The following is a 22085-nucleotide window of genomic DNA, read 5'->3' as shown; positions in this document are numbered from 1 at the left end:
AACAAACCTAAAAAATGTTATAATGTTGAACCAATGATAAATCACAAATAACCGCTACAGTGTTAGTTACCTGTAACCCTGGGAAAACAGCATTGTTAATCGCAGATTCCATATCAACCCAAAGAACATGATCTTTCTTGAAGAAAATCATGCCACCTCTGGGACCTCGTAATGACTGCAAATTGAAACAGAAGACATAGTAAACAACATGACCCTTGAACCTAAACCAATAAAAACAAAGGCTGCCTGTGTTGGTGTCAGTAGTTGCAGTCTTGCAGACTTCATGAATGGGACTAGGTGTACCTTGTGAGTGGTGGTTGTTACAACATCACAGTATTCAAATGGGTCGGAAAATACAAATGCAGCAACGAGACCACTTATGTGAGCCATATCCATCATGAGAAAAGCCCCAACAGAATCTGCAATATTCAAGAAACATAGCAGGAAAGGGAATTAGGTGTGCGTAATGGGTTAACTAGTCTGATTCTCTGATCACTAAGAATAACAACTGTTGACAATCAAAAGATATGTGTATACCTTTCTCATTCGAGGATAATCTAAATCACGAGGATAAGCACTAGCACCAACAATGATGAGTTTTGGTCGAAAGAGGGTGGCAGTTTTCTCAAGCATATCATAATCAATAAGGCCTGCAAGTGAATTTGGTGATGAATGGAAATTATCAACGAATTATAAATGAACAACAATAGACCACATAGTCATTACACAATATAAGAATGCAGAGCAGCACCTGTTGATTCATCAAGACGGTAGGGCATCGATTCAAAATAAATCGAAGTCCCAGATACCCGTCTTTTAGGAGTCATAAATCCATGTGACAAGTGACCTCCATGAGGAAGATCCAGACCCTGTGCCAGTTACATGAACAAATCCCTTTGTTGACAAAGTGTCTCTAGCTCATCAATGTACTCATTGCCACCACAGTATCTACATTGCAGAATGAAATGATCAAATGCATTTCAATACAAATACAGGGAAAAAATACAACATTAAGCACCATCTTTACCTTTTACCAGAAATCCCTTCTGAATACTTGTTTGTGAGACAAGAACCCACAACTTCCATCACTGCGCGAGATGTAAAATTCTCTGAAGCAATGAGCTTCAAGCTGTTAAACTGACGATTCTTCTCACTATCAATTATTGAACGTACTTCAGGGTCTGCCTAACTTGAGAAGGTAATCTATCCGCAGTAGTAGTACCCAACTTGGGAAAAAAAGTTGAAGAACCTTTAGTAAAAAGATTGGGTTGTTGTACAGCAGCACCCATTATTGCAGCTCCACTGTATGCCTGCATCTTCTTCACTTCTCCTTAAACATAACAAGGAGCACTTCCTATCAGTATGCGATATATGTACTGAAGATTCATGAACTACAAATCAACAGTATGACAACAACAGGTGACAGATCTATGAAAAATAAGAGAATCGAAAGACATATTACAATATTTCACATAAGTACTGAAGGGTAAGATTAAAAAAGGAGCAAAAACACAGCAAATAGCACTTCCTATCAGTATTATACATACATACTCATGGATCGAACCAAAAAAATTGGAAAAACTTCAAATAAAACAAAATTAGAAGAGTTTTGTATCAGTACGCCATATATGTACTGTCAATTCATACACGAAAAACAATTGTAACAAACCTAAAAACCATAAAAGCGTCAATCAAATCGATTTGATTATCAGAATACAATCAAAAAAACAAATCAAAAGAAGAAAAACCGAACAAAATAATCAAACAAGATGATTAGAAAGCATACCTGGAAACAGAAAACAAATATTCTCCTCGTAAATCATAACGATGCACCATCTTGTTCTTGTTCTTCTTCTTAAAAGTAGACTAGGTTTCTGTCAGTACGGGATATACGTACTGTTGGTTCATACACAACAATCAGCTGCATGTCAAAAATAATTAACGAATCCGTGAAAAAACAGTATTGAAACACTTCTATTTCAATATTCCATATATGTACTTCTGAATCAAATAAAAAAAGGTCTTCAAAACTAGGTTTCTGTCAGTACTGCAGATACGTACTGTTGGTTCATACACAAAAATAAACCGAAACACATCTAAAACCAACAAAATGAAACTGATATGATCAGATCTAGTGAAGAAATTGACAAAAAACATGATTATCCATATAGATCTGAACTATTTTTTAATAAAATAAAATAAACAATCAAACAAGGAGATCAAACATAATCAAACATCCATTAAACGATTAATATTAGAGCCCTAAAATAAACATTACTAGATGAAAATTGATTATAAAAAAAAACTAGACTAACATCAACAGTAAGAAAATCAACCTATATATCTTGCAAAAATCTTCACCGGAGGAGTTCTTCTATAATATACAAAACGATAGCTTTGGGATCGAATTGGCGACTCAATTAATGAAATCAAAAAAATCTCCAGCGTGAAAGCTTCTTTGAAGCAAAACCAAAAATTGAAAGAGAATGTGACGATAAGAACCAGGAGATTAAATATCTAGAGGTGGAAGGTTAATTTGGGAATTTCGAAATTACGCATTACCGGTCCCGCACGTATACCGGACCAGGGGATAAAAATTTTGGTCCAATTTTCTCTTTTTCCTTTTATTATGGACCTCTGGTTACTGGGCTTTAATGGATGAACCTGCCATTAACTAAGACTACCATAATAGTACCTATTGGTAATTCCTACTTACAGGCCTTGCAGTTCTTTATCCAGTGATTGCACGCAATATAAAATTTCTGAATTCTTTTATCGCATTTGTAAGTACGGTGTGACGGGGCAAATTACAAGTCATGGGAAATTTTTGCATAACAAGTGAAACGGTCACACGCAAATTTAGGCCATGAAACGGATTTTTCGCTTGGGTAATATCGATAAGTAAAAAAAGGCATCGAAGGAACGTCTTTGTCGCAAGTAAAAACTTATAGATGCATTTGTTTTTAGCTTACTGACGTTTCTACATTTTATAAACTTTGGATTTGTGTTCCATTATTCAAAATGGCCGGCTACATTTGGTATAGTGGTATGATGCTCAGGTTTGTGTGTTTTGTCAATCAATATTTTGGATAGAAACTTTATCGTGTATGCGCACTTGCCCTTATAGCTCAGTGGTAGAGCGTCAGTCTTGTAAACTGAAGGTCCGCAGTTCAATCCTGCGTGAGGGCAAAATTTATTTTTGAAATATAAATTTATCCCATTTGTTTTTGGAAATCTGAAATGTGAAACTGAGACCAGAGAACCATAAGGTTGACTGGAGACCTAAAGAGATAGTACCTACTTCAATCAATATCTGAAGGGTGCCGATGCTGGTTATATTTTAAAAGTTTGCATTTCACTCGGCTGCACTTCTGTTTCTTACGTTGGTGGCCAGAGTAGCTACATGGTTCCCGTAACTGGTGTGGAGGTTATGATGCTGGTTATAGCTTGTTAATCGTTATATCGAGCATGATGACCAATTATGAACTCAATTACAGCCATACAGGTACCAAAAATCCATTGATGTAAGAAACACGCACAGAGATCCACAGCTATGAATACAGGTTTTGTCAAGAGAAGCTTCAGGATTGATCTTAGCCAGACAACCAACATGAACAACTGTGTACCCACTACGCAACCGGGGAAGATGTAAATAAGTTTGCCATTGATTGAAAATCTTGATTTTCCATCAATGAGCATTACACTTCTGTCAGTGTTGATTCTAAGCAGATCACACCTATTGCTTATTGCCAGAGGCGACACTTCTAGCATTCCCCAATGACTACTGGAAGTACATGATCCCCTGGTTGAATATCCTTCACACCTTTACCGATACTTTGAACAACCCTAAATATCCACAAGATCAAAGTTCAAACTTAGTCAGAACTACAAAACCATAAACCCCCAATCGTTCTGACATGCAAAACACCTGCCAACCCAAATTGGCCTCTTTTGCTCTAATTATGCAACGCTTATAAATTTGTTATGACAAATGAAGAACAATCCAGTCTCCGAACTTGTTGCAGGATACTGGGGCAATGATTTGTTGAGCAATTGCTGCTCCCAGACACTGCACCAGTTCTGGAGGCACAAAACTGCACAATTTAAGTACTGACAAATGGGACATAATTGGATTTCATGGTACCAAAATTAGCTGATGAAAAAACTAATCATGGAAGCACACCAATGGTGCTCTAATAGTCCCAATGGAAGGTGACAAGTTCAGTATATAACATTGTTCTCTATGTCTTCATTCTCTCCGGAGGATTTGTTTTTCTCCTAGCAACAGAACACAATGTGCTGGAAACATTTCTACAGTACAATATTTTGCAGGTTGAGCGACTTATACTCTGATACTATGAAAGGCTTGTCATTTCTATTGCTTCCTGTTTAACTTAAAATCTAAGTCTGTGAACAAGTATAAATAATACTCAGTAGATGTCAAACATGGAGTTGGATACACCGTAAAAAACACAAACTTGACATCTTGCTTCCCTTTCTACAATAAAATACGAAAAATTTAACATGAAAAGAAAGAGGAAGTCCTGTTTTAAGAAGATTGTATATAAGAAGTCAAATAGCAAAATCGCTTATGGATCAAAGAGTTGGGCAAAATGTTAAAGTAACCATACAACATATAGATAAACTAATCCTTAAATTCTTCATAATGATCTTGGAAAGCCATTCCTGCACAAGATGCATTGCAACATGAGCTCATGCCATATAGCATGGATCTTTCCTCAAATTACACTATAGTGATATAGTTTCCCAACCCACACTACATTTTCTTTTTTGTTTTTATCAATGCTGTCTTCATACCCGATAATGAACCCAGCTTAATTTATATTTTTCCAACTACACAGTGAACAAAGGACTAAAAAAAAGGAAAAGTATATGCTCTCATCATTTTGTCTATTCAAGTGACCCTAAGAATGGTGAGAGTTGATGTATTTTAGTAAGAACATTCATCAAAACCATGATCAGAACAGGTCAAAGTCAAACAACCAAAGCTCTTCATTTCAATTCATATGTACACAGTAAAACAGCTGTACATAACATTTCAGCCTCTAAAAATAAAAATTTGAAAACAAAATCTAACCTGGGTTTGATGCTACCAATGAAAGCTAGTACACCCAACTTTTCTCTGATCTAAACACTCCGGATTTCTTATCATAGTAGAACTAAACATAATTTTCTCTGCTAATTCTTCTCAACTGCAAAAATAGTATCCCATCTGCAGACAATTCATGAGTTCTCTGTAAGTAAACTCTACGTGCTGTTTCTCATTAATGAAGAATTTTTTTTTTCACAGGAAACAATGAACTTCTATTATGTGGTTAAAATCAATTTCCATGTAATGTCGACTATGGTGAAACTAAACAGGGCAGTAAAAGAGAAGAAAAGAAGATTACTGACTAAAAGGGCAGTAATGCAAGAAAAGTCTATCTTTTAATAAATAACAATCAACCATATTAACTTACACAAATAAAGTTACACATGATAAAATGGAGAAACTGGATCTGCATCTCAGAAGTAAGCAAATCTATTAAAGTAGATGTGCTAGGACCAGTCAAAATTTGTCTGTGTGGTCACTGACCAATTAAGTTCTAACCTGCTGCACCTCACATTGTCTTTCGAGTTGCAATAATCTGCACTATAATGTTCACTCTCAAGAGAATGGGATTTACCAGAATCAAGAGAATAAAAAAAGAATTCTTTCGTTCTGCATCCTAGGAAAGTAGATTTTGTTCTCCATTCGACTAGTCGGAGCAACTGTTGTGATATAAGGTGTATTGCTGATAAACAAGACATGTCATCTTAATTGTTCAACTTCAACCCAAACCCTTCCGACATGTCCATTCTAAATATCCGAACCCATTTTCCAAAATGGCCTAATAGTACAGATAAAAGCTTTCCTTCAAGTTCTACCAAGTAACTCTTATATATGAAAGCACATTTCGGTCGGGGTACCACAGATAAAACTTCCCACCTTATGCCACATCTAATGCCATTCTCTAATGTAAATATTCCTAAAGTTCTGTTCAGATCCAAGCAATAAAAAGCTCCATTGTAGAAAATTGGACTGTTAAGACTCGGCTCGAAGTCCATGTTTGTCTATTCCTAAAGTTCCATATTTAATGAAAGAGATACATACTGTAATTACTGATGGCAAAAACAATGCAATCTGAAGAAGTCAGCAAGGACGAGAAAGAGATACCTCGGAACAGATAATTACAACCATCTGGCAAGTCTGGAAGTTTGATGATAGCTTTTGTGAAGGGGTTGTAAAAGAACAAACTATAGTAACCTTTTGACATCAGTAGGCAACCGCCTTTCTAAAACCGAATTGTTGAACCTTCTAACATGTCAGGGATGCCCATGAGGTAATTCTCATCATTATGCATTGTGTTTATGGAACTGTGGGCAGATTCATTATCCTCTTCACAAGCTTAGTCAAGTATGTATTTCATTACAAAATAACCACAGTACAAGACCTGAAAATCACAAATGCACCAAAAACTCAATTACAGCCGTTCAGGTACCAAAAATCCATTGATATAAGAAACACACACACAGGAAGAAAAAAAAAGAATGAATTATCGAGGGATCAAATCCTAACCTGTAGAGAGATCCACAGGTATGAATACAGATTTTGTCAAGAGAAGCTTCAGGGTCAACATGAACAACTCTGTACTCACTACAAGTAGAGCAACCGGCGAAGTTGTAAATAATAAGTTTGCCATTGATTGAAAACCTTGATCTTCATTTCAATGAGCATTACACCTCTGTCAGTGTTGATTCTAAGCAGATCACACCTATTGCTTATTGCCAGAGGTGTTGACACTTCTTGCATTCCCCAATGACTACTGGAAGTACATGAGCCCCTGGTTGAATATCCTTCGGACCATTACCAATACTTTGAACAACCCTAAATAACCACAAGATCGAAGTTCAACCATAAACCCCCAATCGTTCTGACATGCAAAACACCTGCCAACCCAAATTGGCCTCTTTTCCTCTGATTATGCAACATTTATAAATCTGTTATGACAAATGAAGAAGCATACCTTCAATCCAGTATCCAAACTTGTTGCAGGATATTGGGGCAATGGTTTGTTGAGGGATTGCTGCTCCCAGACACTGCACCAGTTCTGAAGGCACAAAACTGCATAATTAAGTCCTGAAAATGGGACGCAATTAATCTCATGGTACCAAAATTAGCTGATGAAAAAACTAATCACGGAAGCACATCAATGATGCTCTAATAGTCCCAATGGAAGGTGACAAGTCAGTATATGACATTGTTCTCTATGTCTCCATTCTCTCCTAAGGATTTGTTTTTCTCCTACCAACAGAAAACAATATGCTGGAAACATTTCTATAGTACAATATTTTGTAGGTTGAACGACTTATGGTCTAATACTATGAAAGGCTCGTCATTTATATCGCTTCTTGTTTAACTTAAAGTCTAAGTCTGTGAACAAGTATAAATACTCAGTAGCTGTCAAACTTGGAGTTGTATAAACCGTAAAAAAACACAAACTTGACATCTTACTTCCCTTTCTACAATAAAACACGAAGAATTTAACATGAAAAGAAAGATAAAGGGAGTCCTGCTAAAGTATTAGTAAGAAAATTGTAAATAAGAAGTCAAATAGAGAAATTGCTTATGGATCAAAAGAGTTTAGCAAAATGTTACACTAGCCATACAACATAGATAAACTAACTTTTAAATTCTTCATAATGATCTTGGAAAACAATTCCTGCAACAAGATGCATCGCAACATGAGCTCATGCCGTATAGCATGGATCTTTTCTCAATCTTCCCTCAAATTACACTATAGTGATATAGTTTTCCAACCACACTACATTTTCTTACTTTTATTAACGCTGTCTTCATACCCAGGCAAGAATGAACCCGGCTTAATTTTTTTTTCCAACTACACAATGAACAAAGGACTAAAGAAAAGGAAAAGTACATGTTCTCATCATTCTGTCTATTCAAGTGAACCCAAGAACACTAAGAGTTGATGTATTTTAGTAAGAACATTCATCAAACCAAGGGATCACTCGATCGAAACAGGTCAAACAATCAATGCTCTTCATATCAGCTCATATGCATAAAGTATGCTTTCAGATTTTTATTTTCAGAGGCTACTAATGAAACCTACTACACCCAACTTTTCTGTGATCTGGATACTCCGGATTTCTTATCATAGTTGAACTAAAGCTAATTTTCTCTACTAATTCTTCTCGACTGCAAAAGTAGTATCCCATCTGCAGACAATTCATGAGTTCTCTGTAAGTAACTCTACGTGCTGTTTCTCATTTAATGAAGGCCTCACTTCCTCAGACAAAGTAAGCAAATAATCACCTAGTAAACTCTACGTGCTGTTTCTCATTTCTGCTTTTGTTTATTTAGTAGGGACGGCGATGACGTTGGAAGAGGAACAGAACCTCTCAGCTAGCAACAGTGGAGGAGGTAACGAAAAATCTAGCTTAGCAATATCGCCAATCAGCACAAGACTAACATAATCGATGATGATGAGAAAGAGGTTACCCAAAGTAAGGTCTTGACAGTGTAGACATGAATTGTCTGCAGATGATAAGATGAAGAAACTGGATCTGTATCCCCAAAGTAAGCAAATAATCACCTAGTATACAACACTGTCAAGACTCTTAACATGCCCAAATAAAGTTACACATGATAAGATGAAAAAAATTTGGCTGTGTGGGCTCTGACCAATTAGGTTCTATCCAGCTAACCTCACATTGTCATTCGAGTAGCAATAATCTGTATCATAATGTTCACTCTCAAGAGAATGATATTTACCAGAATCAAAAGAATAAAAAAGGGTTCCTTCTTGCAACCTAGGAAAGTAGATTTTGTTCTCCATTAGACTAGTCGAAGCAATTGTAGTGACACAAGATGTATTGCTGCTAAACAAGACATGCCGTCCTAAATGTTCAACTTCAAACCACACCCTTTCCGACATGTATCCGAACCCATTTCCCATATGGCCTAATAGTACAGATAAAAGCTTTCCTTCAAGTTCTACCAAGTAACTCTTATATATGAAAGCACATTTGGGATGGGGTACCATAGATATAACTTTTCCACCTTATGCCATTCTCTAATGTAAATACTCCTAAAGTCCGATCAGATCCAGCAATAAAAAGCTCCACTGTAGAAAATTGGGCTGTTAAGACTCGGCTCAAAATCCATGTTTGTTCTATTGGGTGGTAAAAAAACATTAGTGAAGATATCAGAAGTCTACCTTATGTCTCCACGTTTAATGAAAGACATGCATACTAAATCCACCATGTAATTACTGATGGCAAAAACAATGCAATCTGAAGAAGTCGGCAAGGACGAGAAAGAGATACCCGTGAACAGATAATTACAACCATCTGGAAAGTCTGGAAGTTTGATGATAGCTTTTGTGTAGCCAACTGCCTTTCCAGAACCGAATTGTTGAACTTTTTAGCAATTCAGGGATGCCTACGAGGTAATTCTCATCATTATGCATTGGGTTTATGGAACTGTGGGCAGATTCATTATCCTTGGCGAAAACCAGCCATGGAGGCAAGGCAGTGGTTTGTAGACTCATAGTACAGCAGAATCTTCTCCATTTCTTTAAAGGATATGCCAACCCGTAGTTTCTACAAACAGCACGTAAATGTATGTGATCCAGCAGGCTTAGATAACTCGATATGAACCACACTATATCGTCATTATCATAATCATATCCCAATGCCTTGCTTCCTCAATAACCTCTTTCTCATCATCATTGTTTATGTTAGTTCTTGTCCTGATTGGCCATATCGCTAAGCTAGATTTTTCCATTGCCTTAGCTCCTCCACTGTTGTTAGCTGAGATAGATTCTGTTCCTTCTCTTCCAACATCATCGTTGTCCCTACCAAATAAAAAAAAGCAGAAATTACAAACCTCCAATTATGAAGGCAACTAGTATGTATATAGAAATTGCACCTGTTCTTCATGCATTTAGTGTAAATTACTAGAACAGACAAGCCTACAATTAGGTAGTGTTTTTCAAGTTTACCTTTGAGTATTAGGAATCATGAGCCAGCTGGGCGAGAACCATGGCTTCGGAAGATCATCAGGACATGGTACCGAAAGCAGAACACTTTTATCTTCCAAATGTACAAGCTCATTTCATCCAGCTGTGTTAAATACACATAACCTCTATCTCTAGATGTTCATCACTTCTGGTCATTATGTACAACTTACTTTGAAGTAAAGCAATAGAAGCCGTCTTACATCAGAATGTACACTTTTCGCCATTCTTTGTCACCAGGACGACAATACACAAGAATGTCTTTCCCAATTTCTTCTCTGACACCAAAAAGAAAATAAACAATCGAAAATAAACAATCGAATCACCGTTATGAGGGGTAGAAGACAAAATGTAAATTTCACCCCCTAATGAAAACAATTGAGAAGAGAAGGTAATTGAATAGTCTCCATTGATACTGGATTCCATATAAAACAATCCCCATGAATGAAATTCTTCATGGCTGGTCTTTTATTATCATCTATCATATCACAGAGAATGACACACCAACCTTGATGATTTGATTTCTGCCAGAAGGACTTCCTGCTCGGCTCTGGTGTGAATTTAATGGCAGCCCTATTATTGGTGAGATCATAACATATACTGTAAAAAGTTTGAAACTTTCCATCTTTTCCATGTGCGAAAACAAGCGAAGGTGCTACCTTTGGTTCTGCGGGGGACTTCCGTCCACTTCTTCTTTGATCTGATAAACTCTGATTTTTCCATGGAGGCTCAACACGGGGGAAAGTGAAAACCTAAATCACGAAGGAAGTATACGGGAAAGTGCGATTACTTAGTTTGCCCCTCAGTTAAGGACTTGAGTTGCCTATGTTGGAATTAGAAACCGATACAAACTAGGAGGAATATCGTTTTCTTTTCCTCTCAACTGGAATTTAAGAAACCTTCATGAAGGCCACCGTGGGTGGTTACTAACTGAATTTCCAGTCCTAATATGCGTCAACCTAGCTAGTACATTTTAAGACTTTGTGATTCCTAATGGTTTAGTATTTTCGTTGACACCCAGAACTACTAGGATATGGGGTTCACTAGCTGGCAGCCAAATGATAAATTCTTTGGGATTTCTTATTGGGAGCTTTAGGAACGTGGGTTTCACCATTGAGTGATGGAGAAGCGAATTGAACTGAACTCGGGACCTCTCGCAACAACCTCACCAATTTCCCTGCCAAAGAAACGTTAAAATGGCCAGCTACTTTGAATTTGAAACAGAAGGATGGAACACCAGTTAATCCAAAGTTCACAAAATGTAGAAATGTCAGTAAGCTATGGTGCAGCGTAAGGTAGGGCTACTGTGTTCATTTTTCTTAGAACTGCATTGCATGACCCAGTGACAGTACACTTGTATAAACTCTAACAACTCAGGAACTAAGAACCCTGAAACAAGAGCAAACAAGGCAAGGAAAAACAAAATAAAACTGCCACCAGAACACCCTCATCTAAATCTGTAAAAGCTAGTAGTATCCAAAATCTTCAGAATTCTTTGCCATTTTACTTCTGCCACCCACAGAACTTCATTTTTTTTCAACACACTCATAGAATCAGACACAAGCTTAACAACTCTATGTCCTTAGCAGCCCCATTCCAAAGGCATGACACTACCATAGTCTCTCTGCCAGAAAATCAAAAGCTTTAGCAAAAGCAAAACCACCACTGGAATTTCTACAAATATAACCTGGGTTACCACCAGAGGCACATCGCAGCAAAACGAGAGTCCAACACCTAATTTTCTATCGTCAAAATCAAAAGATCAAACAGTACTGCACAGAGTACCCAGTCATCCCCCACTTGGGTTTTGAAAAACTTTTAACTTGAATCTTTCTCACATTGAACTTCTCTTCCTCAAACATTATAGAGTTCCTCATCAGCCAAATGCTGAACACGACAACTAAACAAAACTAAACAAATCTCGTTTTATGTCTTGACAAGAAATCATTCAGATCACCTCACCATCCCTAGTAAAAGCAACAAGATCACAGGTTCATCGCCATATCCTTCAACTAACTGCACAGTCCCACAAAAGATGCATCTAGAAGCCCAAGAAGTCTCTCTCCTTATAAATATCATCACTAGCCACCTTTTCTCGCCAGCTTCCATACCTGACCTAGAACTATGCCAGCTGCATTAGCACATACAGAAAACCAACGGGAAATTAGGAACGTAATGCCAATATAAACAATGAAAAACAATGAAAAGAAAACACATAGTATAATAATTTAGAATGTATAAACGTAGTACCTGATTAGGAGGGGAAAGGAAGGGCCAACCTTCAACGTTCGCTGCACGTGGTCCTAAATGGCGGCATCTATCATTGCTCAAAACATCCAGTTGAGGGGGGCGCATTCTCCCAACTGAATAGCGAAGAGAATTACACTCCACCAACTCCAATTTATTCAACAAGGATAAGCAGCCGAAGTCTGGTACGGTTCTCAATAGAGGGCATTTCATGATGGATAGTTTGCCAAGTTTTGGCATATGACTTTCTTCCAAAACAGTCCACGCAGTGCATCTCGTCCACGAAACAAACGATAACTCTTCCAATGATTTAAAGCCGCTGTGTGGCTCCTCAAATACAAAAAAACCTTGAACATCAAATTTCTCCACAGATTTATTACCTTGAAGAGTTAATGTCTTTAAAGATGGCAAGTCCCTCAAGATGATAATATTCCTCAAATTATCACAATTAACCAGTTCAATCTTTTCAAGGGAGGATGCGGAACTCCATTGCCATGGTACACTCCATGTTGGAACAGGATATCCTTGAATCACTAGCTCTCTAAGATTAGAGTGAGGTTGTAAAAACAGAGCGATCCATTCATCAACTTTTCGAGAAGAAGGCCACACTAATTTTAGCCGCTTAAGATTTTCTTTTTCCACCACACAGCCATAGGGTCTATCCTTAACATCAACGTGTTCCAACCCTGAAATGCAAAGAGAGTCTCTAAGCATATTCAAGTTCTCCAACTGATTAATATTGCATCCTCCAAGTGAAACAGCAAATCTTCTCAACCCTTGGAGCTGAGTTAACTTCCCAATATCAGAAGGTGTTGCAAATATAGAACTCTCATCTATATCAAGGTGTCGGAGACTCTCACATCTTCCAATCCCTTCAGGTAACTCGGTAAGTGCAGTACATCCTGAGCTTCAAGGTTTGCAATCTACAGATATCATACACTTCCTTAAAAATGAATCTGACCCGAGTATGAGAGACATTTAGGTACCGTAGTTGGCTAAGGAGAGAGATTGTTGATGGCAGTTCTCTGATCGAGCTGTGACTCAAATCCAAAACACGAACAAACTTCATATCCGGTGGAGTTATAATACTAATTGAACCACTTCCAGAAAGCATTAAGATAGTTCTTAATCTTTTGAAGCTTATAAGGTCTTCAAGCCCAAGTCCACCCATATCTATGGAAACATGACGAACAAAATCAGTGTTTTGTAGTAGATCAGACTTCTCGCTTATAACCGAGCGGAACGACCCGTCCACATTTACCAATTGAGCCATATCATTAACAAATCCATGAACCACGAACTTGAGAACATCTTCATCACTTGAACGTACGAAAAAGCCCCTCTTCACTAATTCATCAAAGTATGAATGGCCTAAATCCTCTAACTGCATATTTCCCTTCGGTTGTATCAACTCCTCGGCCATCCATAATTGCACCAATGTTTCTTTTTCAAATTGGAAGTTCCTAGAGAGAAGGCCACAGTAAGGAACTAAGACCTCAAGATATTTTGGTAGTTGGTAATAGCACAATCTCAGCGAATGAGCAACAGCATTGTCATCAAGGGGAAGATTCCACAACTTTGTGTTTAAGATAGACTCCCACTCCTTTATATCATCTTTCCCAAAGAGAAGATGTCCAAAAGTAGTTGCAATTAAGGGAAGTCCATAACATCTTTTCACTATTCTCTTCCAATATCACACAACTTCGGATGGTTAATACCATAATCTTGTGACGGAAACACCGTTTGATGAAACACAAACCAACAATCCTCATCGGACAACTTTGGCAATTCATATTCCAGTCGGCTTCCAATTACCGACGACACCACGGGACTTTGTGTTGTAACTAATACAACACTTCCTTTTGCAGCACAACTTAGAGTGCTCAAGAGTTCACTCCAGTCCTTTCTTAGTTCATGTCTAGCATTATCTAGTACTAGAAAAATACACCTCCCTCGAATATGTCTCATGAACTCCGCATGAAGATGATGAGAATTCAAAACTTCAAATTTTTCCCCTGTAAGACTCTCAATAATACTTTTTAAAATTGTGTCCAAATGGAAATCCTGATGCATAGAGAACCAGATTCTAACATACTGCTCAATAATCTGGGGTTCACGAAACAATGATTGTGCAACCGTAGTCTTTCCAATGCCAGTAATACCAACTATTGAAATAACACTAATCCTTTGAGATGCCAAATCTTCTACTTTATCCAATAACTCCTTTATCACACTTTCTCTTCCAAAAATTACTCTTTCAAATGAGTTACTGGTTGATTCATAAATTCTGTTAAACACTTCCGAGTCTGACTTCTTCCACAACCCAGAATCCCTAAACCAACCGTAATCATTGATCAAATTGCCGGTATCAGTTAGGAACTCAGTTATCTCATTAAGAGACTTGTTCAAATCATCCAAAGTACCTTTGAATTCTCGCATGATCCCTGAATATATTTGATATAAAGTCTATCAATCAAGTCTTCAGCTATATATGCAGAATGCTGTATATGTTTTAGCCACAAAAGAATTCCAGGGTCTTTCACTTCATCAACCACAGCAAGAGCAAGAATACCTTTTATCTTAATTAATAAAATATTTAACTGTACCAACGACCCCTCAATCTTCTCTAAGTCCTTAGCACTGCAACTCACCAGTTTCCTTATCAATGACCCTAGCTTCTTCCCTGTTAAAACAATCAGATTTAGCTTTTGCTCTGCCAGAATAATCAAATTGATTCCCCATCCGGAGAACACAACCACTGCAGTTAACGCTTCGACCACCATCCCTCCTCAAAATTGATGTAAGAACAAATTCTCCAGCCTGAATAGAACGGGGAGCTGCACAAGAATAACTTATTTAAAGATAAGAACTATGACAAACTCTTGAGGACAAATCATTGTAAGCTTGTCTTGTCATTTCAACCTTTTAACGGCTACAAGCTCCCTATGACAAATCATTGACAAACATTAAGAATACTACAAATATAAAAATAAAGGTTAAGAAACAAACAAGAACAGGATGCCTTAGAACCTAGATAAGCATGAATTAACTTCTATCCCATATGGATATTATCGGCTAAAAATCAGGTATATAGATGTCGATAAGCCAAAGAATGGCTAGATTCCACCTAGGGGTGGTCGTAGAAGCCAGTCCTAGACGAATGCTTCTGGACTGGCTAGTGAAAATTTATACATTCAGACATAAATGTGAAACGTGTCATGTCGATTGCCAGACAAACCGCACTCTTTTGTTATAAATCTCATGGGGGTCAAGAACTTTCCACTTTGAGTGTTAAAGAGATAAAAGATTTGGAAAATCAATTGAAAATGAGCTTGGGTGGTGTCTGTATCCAGAAGGTCTCATGCCATGTATTCCAAGTGAAACAAATCCAGGACCAAAAGCTAACTGATGAGATAAAGCTAACACTTCTTTACCAAGAAAGCTATTCAAGAAGGAACACCGTGTACGTCAAGAAAACACAGACTTGTTAAGGAAGGTACTTGCTCAAACTGTATAGCTTCAATTAACATGAAGCGCACTACCATGGTCTAACTCATCCAAAAGCATTAACTTTTGGCCACAGATCAATGAAGCGAGAAATGAACATGAGACAAATAGCATCTCATTCTCCAAATGTCTTCAATCTTGAAGATGATGAATGCATCAAACTCCAATTGAGGCAACCACAACAAAAAAAACTACGTCACACTAAGGTAAAGCCCTGATTTCCTTGGTGGCCAAATTTATGCATTGCGACAAAATTTATTTCAATTTTAAACTTATGTACCAAAATTTCTATGAACAATATGCAGCTGACAACAACTGCAACGATATGATGAATGGGAGTTAAAATCTGAGGACAAGTTTCCCTCTGAGCTTAACTCGGTGACTTAGTTGCCCCAATCAGAGTAAAGTATATGCCGAGGAAAATTATTATTCTCTTTCAATCTTGCGGTCTGCCAGTCTCCGAGGTCAGGTGGGTACTGACCGGAAATACGGCCAGATCTCCTAAATCTTAAGGTCAGATCTCTCTGTTTAAAGATCCAGAGTGGGTAAGCTTTTTTCCATTAAATTGCAACTAAGTCTATTTTTCTCTTCCTCATCTGCACAGTAAAACTCTCAGCTTCAAGATTTGTACTTCCCAACTGCTTTCGAGACCTTCTCTATAAGTAATGCAGATGAATAACGGTTATCCAGAAAATTATAACTTCTATGGCTCGGGTATCATTAAACCAACGTAGCATATAATCACATTTGAAGTCTGCTGTATCTAAAACTAAAACAATACGTCGTATCACAGCAATTCGAGGAAAACAGCTTCCTCACACATTATTCTGTTCTTTTGAGATTGGATTGTCAAAGGGTTTTGGTTCAGGGAATTTAAGGTTTTTGTAGCAATTGACACGGAAGGCTTGGAAGAAGAGGAAGCAATTATAGATACCGTTCAATTTCAATATCTAAAGATCGATGGATGTTGTACTTGCAGAAGACTTTAGAAGACACTACTTGAAGACAACATTTCAAAATCAAAAGAAAGAGTGGAAAATGCATCTTACCAAAAACTAGGGAATTCTCCCAAAATAGCTATCCCCACTCGTCTCTGGAAATCAATCTCTTGGGTACAATTAAACTACCTGCAAATCTAAGAAGAAGAAAGTATTTTAATGACTGAAAATTGAAGACAAACTAAAAATCATTCGATAGATGAAATTGAACCAACAGAGAAGCGATATAGAGGAACAAGTTGAACTTACTGAAAGATGACGAAAAGGTACTGCCAAGTATTGTCCATTATCATCTCTCAAAGAAAAATTATCTTCTCTTTTGTGAAGGGAGGCAGGAAGAATAGAGAGAAGAAGGTGATAATACCTAAATCTAGCCTTTACTGGACGGTTTAGATGAAAACAAGATTCCCATGTGAGAAGAGAAATAGGGTTATAGGAATAGCCATTTTTGGAGGGAGAACAAGAAAGCAGACATAACTTTTACTATTAGTGTTCTCGGGTGCCCATTATCAGCGGCTGCCCCTTTGGTTTTTCTTTTTAAATTTATAATCCACTTTGGGGGTGCTGGAAAAAGGGACCGGACAACCATCTGGTCAGCGGTTGAACGTAAACAACAGGTAACAGGCAAAGGGTTCATGTTGTAACTCTTCTCATTCTTTTTATGGCAACATTAGTTGTCCAATTGCTAATATATCCTACTTATTACCAATTCAATCCCGACGAGAAGAAATCCATAGATTTAAAGAGCACTGTGTAAAATTGCAGTCCACCCTCCAGCACTTCAAATTGCATATCTTTCAACGCCGTTTCCTCTTTAATTATTCATTTGTTTTATTCAATATCAAACACACATAATTCTCTATCTGTTTGTCGTTGGTACAACTCCTCGTATCAATTGATGGAAGACTTATTTAGACCTCTTTAATATGGTACAACTCTCATCTATGTACAAGACGTCTAGTAACAAATAAGTGAAATCTAATGATAACAGTTCATGGGAGAGATGTAAAACTTTTCGTTCATCCATATGTTTCTCTTAACGTTCAGAGGCACATATACCAGCTTGTCTCTCGGTGGAGCTATACGTGTCGGCTAAAGGAGATGAAAAGTAGCCACGTTGGGGCTATACGTGTCAGCTAAAGAATGAAAAGTAGCCACATCGGAGATACACGTGTCAACCAAAGGAAATGAATATCAGCCACGTTGGAACCATACGTGTCAACGTAATCCTTCAAATTAAGAACCTCACGTTAGCCTTGCCTATGTTTTTCTGTAAAAATTGACGTTTAGTCCCAATATTGGGCTTGGGACGCTTTAGTCCACCCATCTCAGACCTAGTACTCTCTAGTCCAAAAAAGTCCCGTCTCAAACAATTTAATCCAGATATGGACGAGTTAATCCAAAATTGTGACCGATCCCGATTTTTCTGTATTCCAATATCCCGTAACTACCCTTGAGACGATTCCATATATAAAACGAGGATTCGAAATCGAAAATTTCAGATCTCAAACATGAATTCAAAACAGGGAGCCGGGCAGAGAAGAAATTCGTAGGCGATTTAACAGTTTCAGAGAGAAATTTGGTTGCGATTCAACTTCAGGTTACTGGTGAGGTGTAGTTACGTTTTGATCTCAGATTTGAATTCACGACAGATTCCAGAGATAGATCGATCCAGAATTCAACTTCAGTTTCAGCGATTTAACAATTTCAGACAGATTCATAGAGGTTGGGTTGGATTTCATCGTTTCTGATATTTAACGGAGTTCAACTTCAGGTTAGTTATGTTTTTGCTTCATCGTTAAATCTCTTTTCTGATATTTAGTTTTTTTGATTTTATCAGTTGATGATATGAATTCAATCTGTTACATCTTATTGTTTGTATGTTATTGATTTGATTTTTGTTATATTTTAGCTTTTGATTTCGTTAAATGATTTTGATTACTGTTTTTTGGTGTTGGTGTTATGATGCATGATATGAAATCGAACTGATATTAGATCATATGCTTTCGGTTTATTCAATTATGTGTTCTAGTAAGATTCTGAAGCTTATATCTTCGATTAATCGATGAAGTAGTTTTGATTTTAGGTCGACTGTTATTTGATTTTTGGCTTCGATTGAATGTGTACTTTCCTGTACACTCTTCAAGTTTAGGTTATGCGAATATGAAACTGTTATTATATCTTTTGTTATATGTAGGTTTATCAAATATGTCTGAGAAGTTTGTTCATGCTGTTTTGAATCATGGTGAGAATTCTGCTGCTCTTCGTGTTAATACTTTGATCATCGTTGATGAATTGAAGCATTTTGCCTGTAAGCAGTGGAGGTCTTTGTCTCCTTGGAGTACACATTTTTCCTATATGGATACTAATCAAGTAGTTTTCATACAAGGTGATATACAACTTCAAGGTTTAGTTTCTCTTGTTATTTATATGAACAATGAAGATTTCTATTTGAATGTTGATGTGATTCCGAAGCATACTGGTTGTAGCACTAGTTCAAGGTCTTTGTCTCGTTCTAATTCTGTTTGTAGCACTAGTTCTGGTGGTAGTACTTCCAACTCTTGTGTAAGTGAAAGTCCTAAGCTTGTAAGGGTCGATCATGATACGGACAAGGCAAAGCCTCTCATTATCGATGAATAGCGTTATATTTTTGACAATATTGGTAGAGAATTTATGGGTGGTTTTAAAGCTGTAAGGATTGTCGTTGATCAGTACAAGATGTGTACTGGTTACAAGATTGTTATTCTTAAAAACGACAAGACTCGTTTTACTGCGAAGTGCGAAAATGATGGTTGTAGTTGGAGGATTCACTTTGGGCCTGTGAATGGTGACATTTCTCGGTTTCTGCTGAAAGATTCTAATGTTATTCACAGGTTAGTGGTGTTTACTTGTTTTTTTTGATCCATGTTATTGATTTTTAGGTTTTAATATGTATACTTGTTTTAGGTGTACATTGTGGTGCACATTACTTGTTACAGGCTTTTTAGGTGGCACATTGTGGTGTAAATTTGATATTCTTGCTTGGTCTGTACTTTCTTTTTGCATGTGTGTTGTTGTTTTTGAGATTTTATTAGGTGTACAATATGGTGCACATTACTTATTCCAATTTTTTTTTTTTTTTTTTTGTAGATGTGGTGTTGGTTTGAGGTTGAAGAGTCCTGTGATGACAACCAAGTTAGTTAAGCATTTGATGGCTGACAATATACAGGGTGATCCCACTTTAAAATCCAAACAGATCATGTCACTCTTTAAGAAGACTTATGGGTCCAATATTAAGTATAACCATGCCCGTAGAGGGAAAGAGGTCGTATTTGAAGATCCGTATGGTGACGACGAGAAGTCGTATAGGGATTTAAATTGGTATGTGAAATCCATTGAGCAAACTAATCCTGATAGCTTTGTGAAACTTGAAGTTGATCAAGAAACTGGAAGATTTCAGCGGATTTTCGTTTTTTTCGGTGCTTGCAAGCATAACTATAGGTATCTCAGGCCCATGATTTACTTGGACGCTACTTTCCTCACTGGTAGATTCAGGGGTACTTTGATGGCTGCAACATGTATCAAAGGAAATGATGGTTTTTACCCATATGCCTTTGTTATTGTTTCATCTGAAAACAAAGACAATTGGTTTTGGTTTCTGGATAATCTTCAACAAGTGGTCGATGATCGTCCGATTGTTTTCCTTAGTGATCGTCACGAAGGACTTTTGCAGGGCATTCCAAGAGTATTTCCTGGTTCATATCACAGCTGTTGCTTTTACCATATCAAGTGCAATCTACCTATTGGAAAAGGTGATGCGAATTACAATGTCGTTATTGATTTGTTTTACAAAGCTGCTTACTCTTACACAGCAGCGAACTTTGAAGAAGCTTTGCTCGGCATGCATGCTATTGGTTGTGGACATGTTGCTAATTATCTCAGGACCATTCCAAAGGAGAAATGGGCAAATGCATTTTTCCCCGTATGCAGATATGCTGCTCACTCTTCAACTATTTCCGAGTTATTCAATAACTGTATTCTTGAGTTCAAAAAGTTGCATGCTTTTGCTCTTCTTGATGCGATACGGTGAGCTTTATGTTTAGTGTTTCATTCATTTATTTTTACTGTCGTACACATGGATTTGCTTGATGTGTACATACTTGTACACATGTTATATTTGTGATTCTGCAACTGTGTGTACATTGTTGTACACATGGATTTCCTTAATATGTATATTGTTGTACATATGTTTTATCTATATTTCTTCTATATCATGTTTTGATTTTATTTTTTGTGTTTTTATTATCTTAGTTTGAAGGTTATGCAGATGAATTCAAAGAGAAGGGTAGAAGGTCTTGAAAATTTTAACACCTAGGCTCACTCCCGTATACGAGGATATAATAAACGAGAACATCAACATTGGTCGTACTTGGACTGTTGTTGAGTCTATGGAAAGATTGTATGAAGTCAGGTCTCCCCGCACTCATTCTGTAGATCTGTTGGAGAGAACTTGTATGTGTCACAGGTGGCGAGTAAATGGTTTTCCCTGTGCATATGCTTTTTGATAGGCACATTTTTGTGTCTTATATAATCTCAATTTTATATATTATTAGTGCTCGATTTTATATTTATTATGGCTTTTTATGTCCCTGTAGGTATTTTTGGAGAAATAAGCTTTTGCGGCGAAATTGGCTAAAAAAGTGGGTTTTGCGCTCGTGGGAGAAAATTACTATACGGACTCTCACTTTGGATAAGGGGTGACCTAATTACTAAGGGGCATCCATTTCCAGGCAGCTGCTAAAGGGAGACCAGCACAGGATAGGGGGAGGTCACTTTCTTCTCAAAATTCGAATATTTTTTTGGCGGGAAAAATAACCAGTGAGCAACCAAATTTTCGTTTGGATTTCGAAGATGTTTGAGTGAGATTCAATCGCTGAAATTTGCTGGGCTAGACGTGATTCAACTAAACAAGCCTGGTATGTGTGCTGGAATCAATCGAATTGGGCTGGATAATCCAAAATAAGGAAACAGAGTTTGAGTTTTGTACGGGTCTCTATTTGGGTTGATTTTTGGTAATTCAGGGAGACTAAACGCGTGAAATTGTTTCCTAAGGTAGTATTCTATCTAAGGAAGAGTTTAAGACAATCGGGAAAGCTCAGAATTGGCTAGGGAAGTCGGCAGAAGAGATTATTGTCGTGACTTGCATGTAAAGAAAAAGCGAGAATTAAATCGCTATTTTTAGGTTTATGAGTAGTATAAAAGGTGTGTTTAAGTC

General features: G+C 37.3%; 2 protein-coding genes, 1 long non-coding RNA gene and 1 other non-coding gene across 6 annotated transcripts; 2 read left to right on the top strand and 2 right to left on the bottom strand.

The window, feature by feature from the left end:
* Positions 1-3117: 3117 nt before the first annotated feature.
* On the top strand, positions 3118-3189 carry TRNAT-UGU. The gene has a single exon. It is a non-coding gene; the product is annotated as a tRNA-Thr (tRNA).
* Positions 3190-3447: 258 nt separating this feature from the next.
* On the bottom strand, positions 3448-11037 carry LOC113285340. Of its 3 annotated transcripts, XR_003328607.1 has the most exons (8): positions 10588-11037; positions 10065-10357; positions 8375-9917; positions 7068-8277; positions 6620-6928; positions 6218-6494; positions 5099-5233; positions 3448-3846 (listed from the first exon to the last, which is right to left on the bottom strand). It is a non-coding gene; the product is annotated as an uncharacterized LOC113285340 (long non-coding RNA). The 3 variants fall into 3 exon arrangements; XR_003328605.1 differs by having other exon boundaries at positions 7068-9917; XR_003328606.1 differs by having other exon boundaries at positions 7068-9917; positions 10065-10352.
* A 293-nt stretch (positions 11038-11330) lies between these two features.
* Positions 11331-15546, bottom strand: LOC113301501 (putative disease resistance protein RGA1). The gene is made up of 6 exons (XM_026550304.1): positions 15519-15546; positions 14978-15163; positions 14045-14770; positions 13391-13940; positions 12330-13233; positions 11331-12210 (listed from the first exon to the last, which is right to left on the bottom strand). Exons 1-6 carry the CDS (start codon positions 15544-15546, stop codon positions 12202-12204), a joined length of 2403 nt encoding a protein of 800 aa, XP_026406089.1. The 3' UTR covers positions 11331-12201.
* Positions 15547-19994: 4448 nt separating this feature from the next.
* LOC113301413 lies at positions 19995-21185 on the top strand. Its single transcript, XM_026550213.1, has 2 exons — positions 19995-20896; positions 21122-21185. The coding sequence occupies exons 1-2, from the start codon at positions 19995-19997 to the stop codon at positions 21183-21185; spliced, it is 966 nt and encodes a 321-aa protein (XP_026405998.1).
* Positions 21186-22085: the final 900 nt, after the last annotated feature.

This window comes from Papaver somniferum, chromosome 1, assembly GCF_003573695.1.
Source record: "Papaver somniferum cultivar HN1 chromosome 1, ASM357369v1, whole genome shotgun sequence".
Lineage (NCBI taxonomy): Eukaryota > Viridiplantae > Streptophyta > Magnoliopsida > Ranunculales > Papaveraceae > Papaver > Papaver somniferum.
This window is presented reverse-complemented; position numbering and strand designations above follow the sequence as displayed.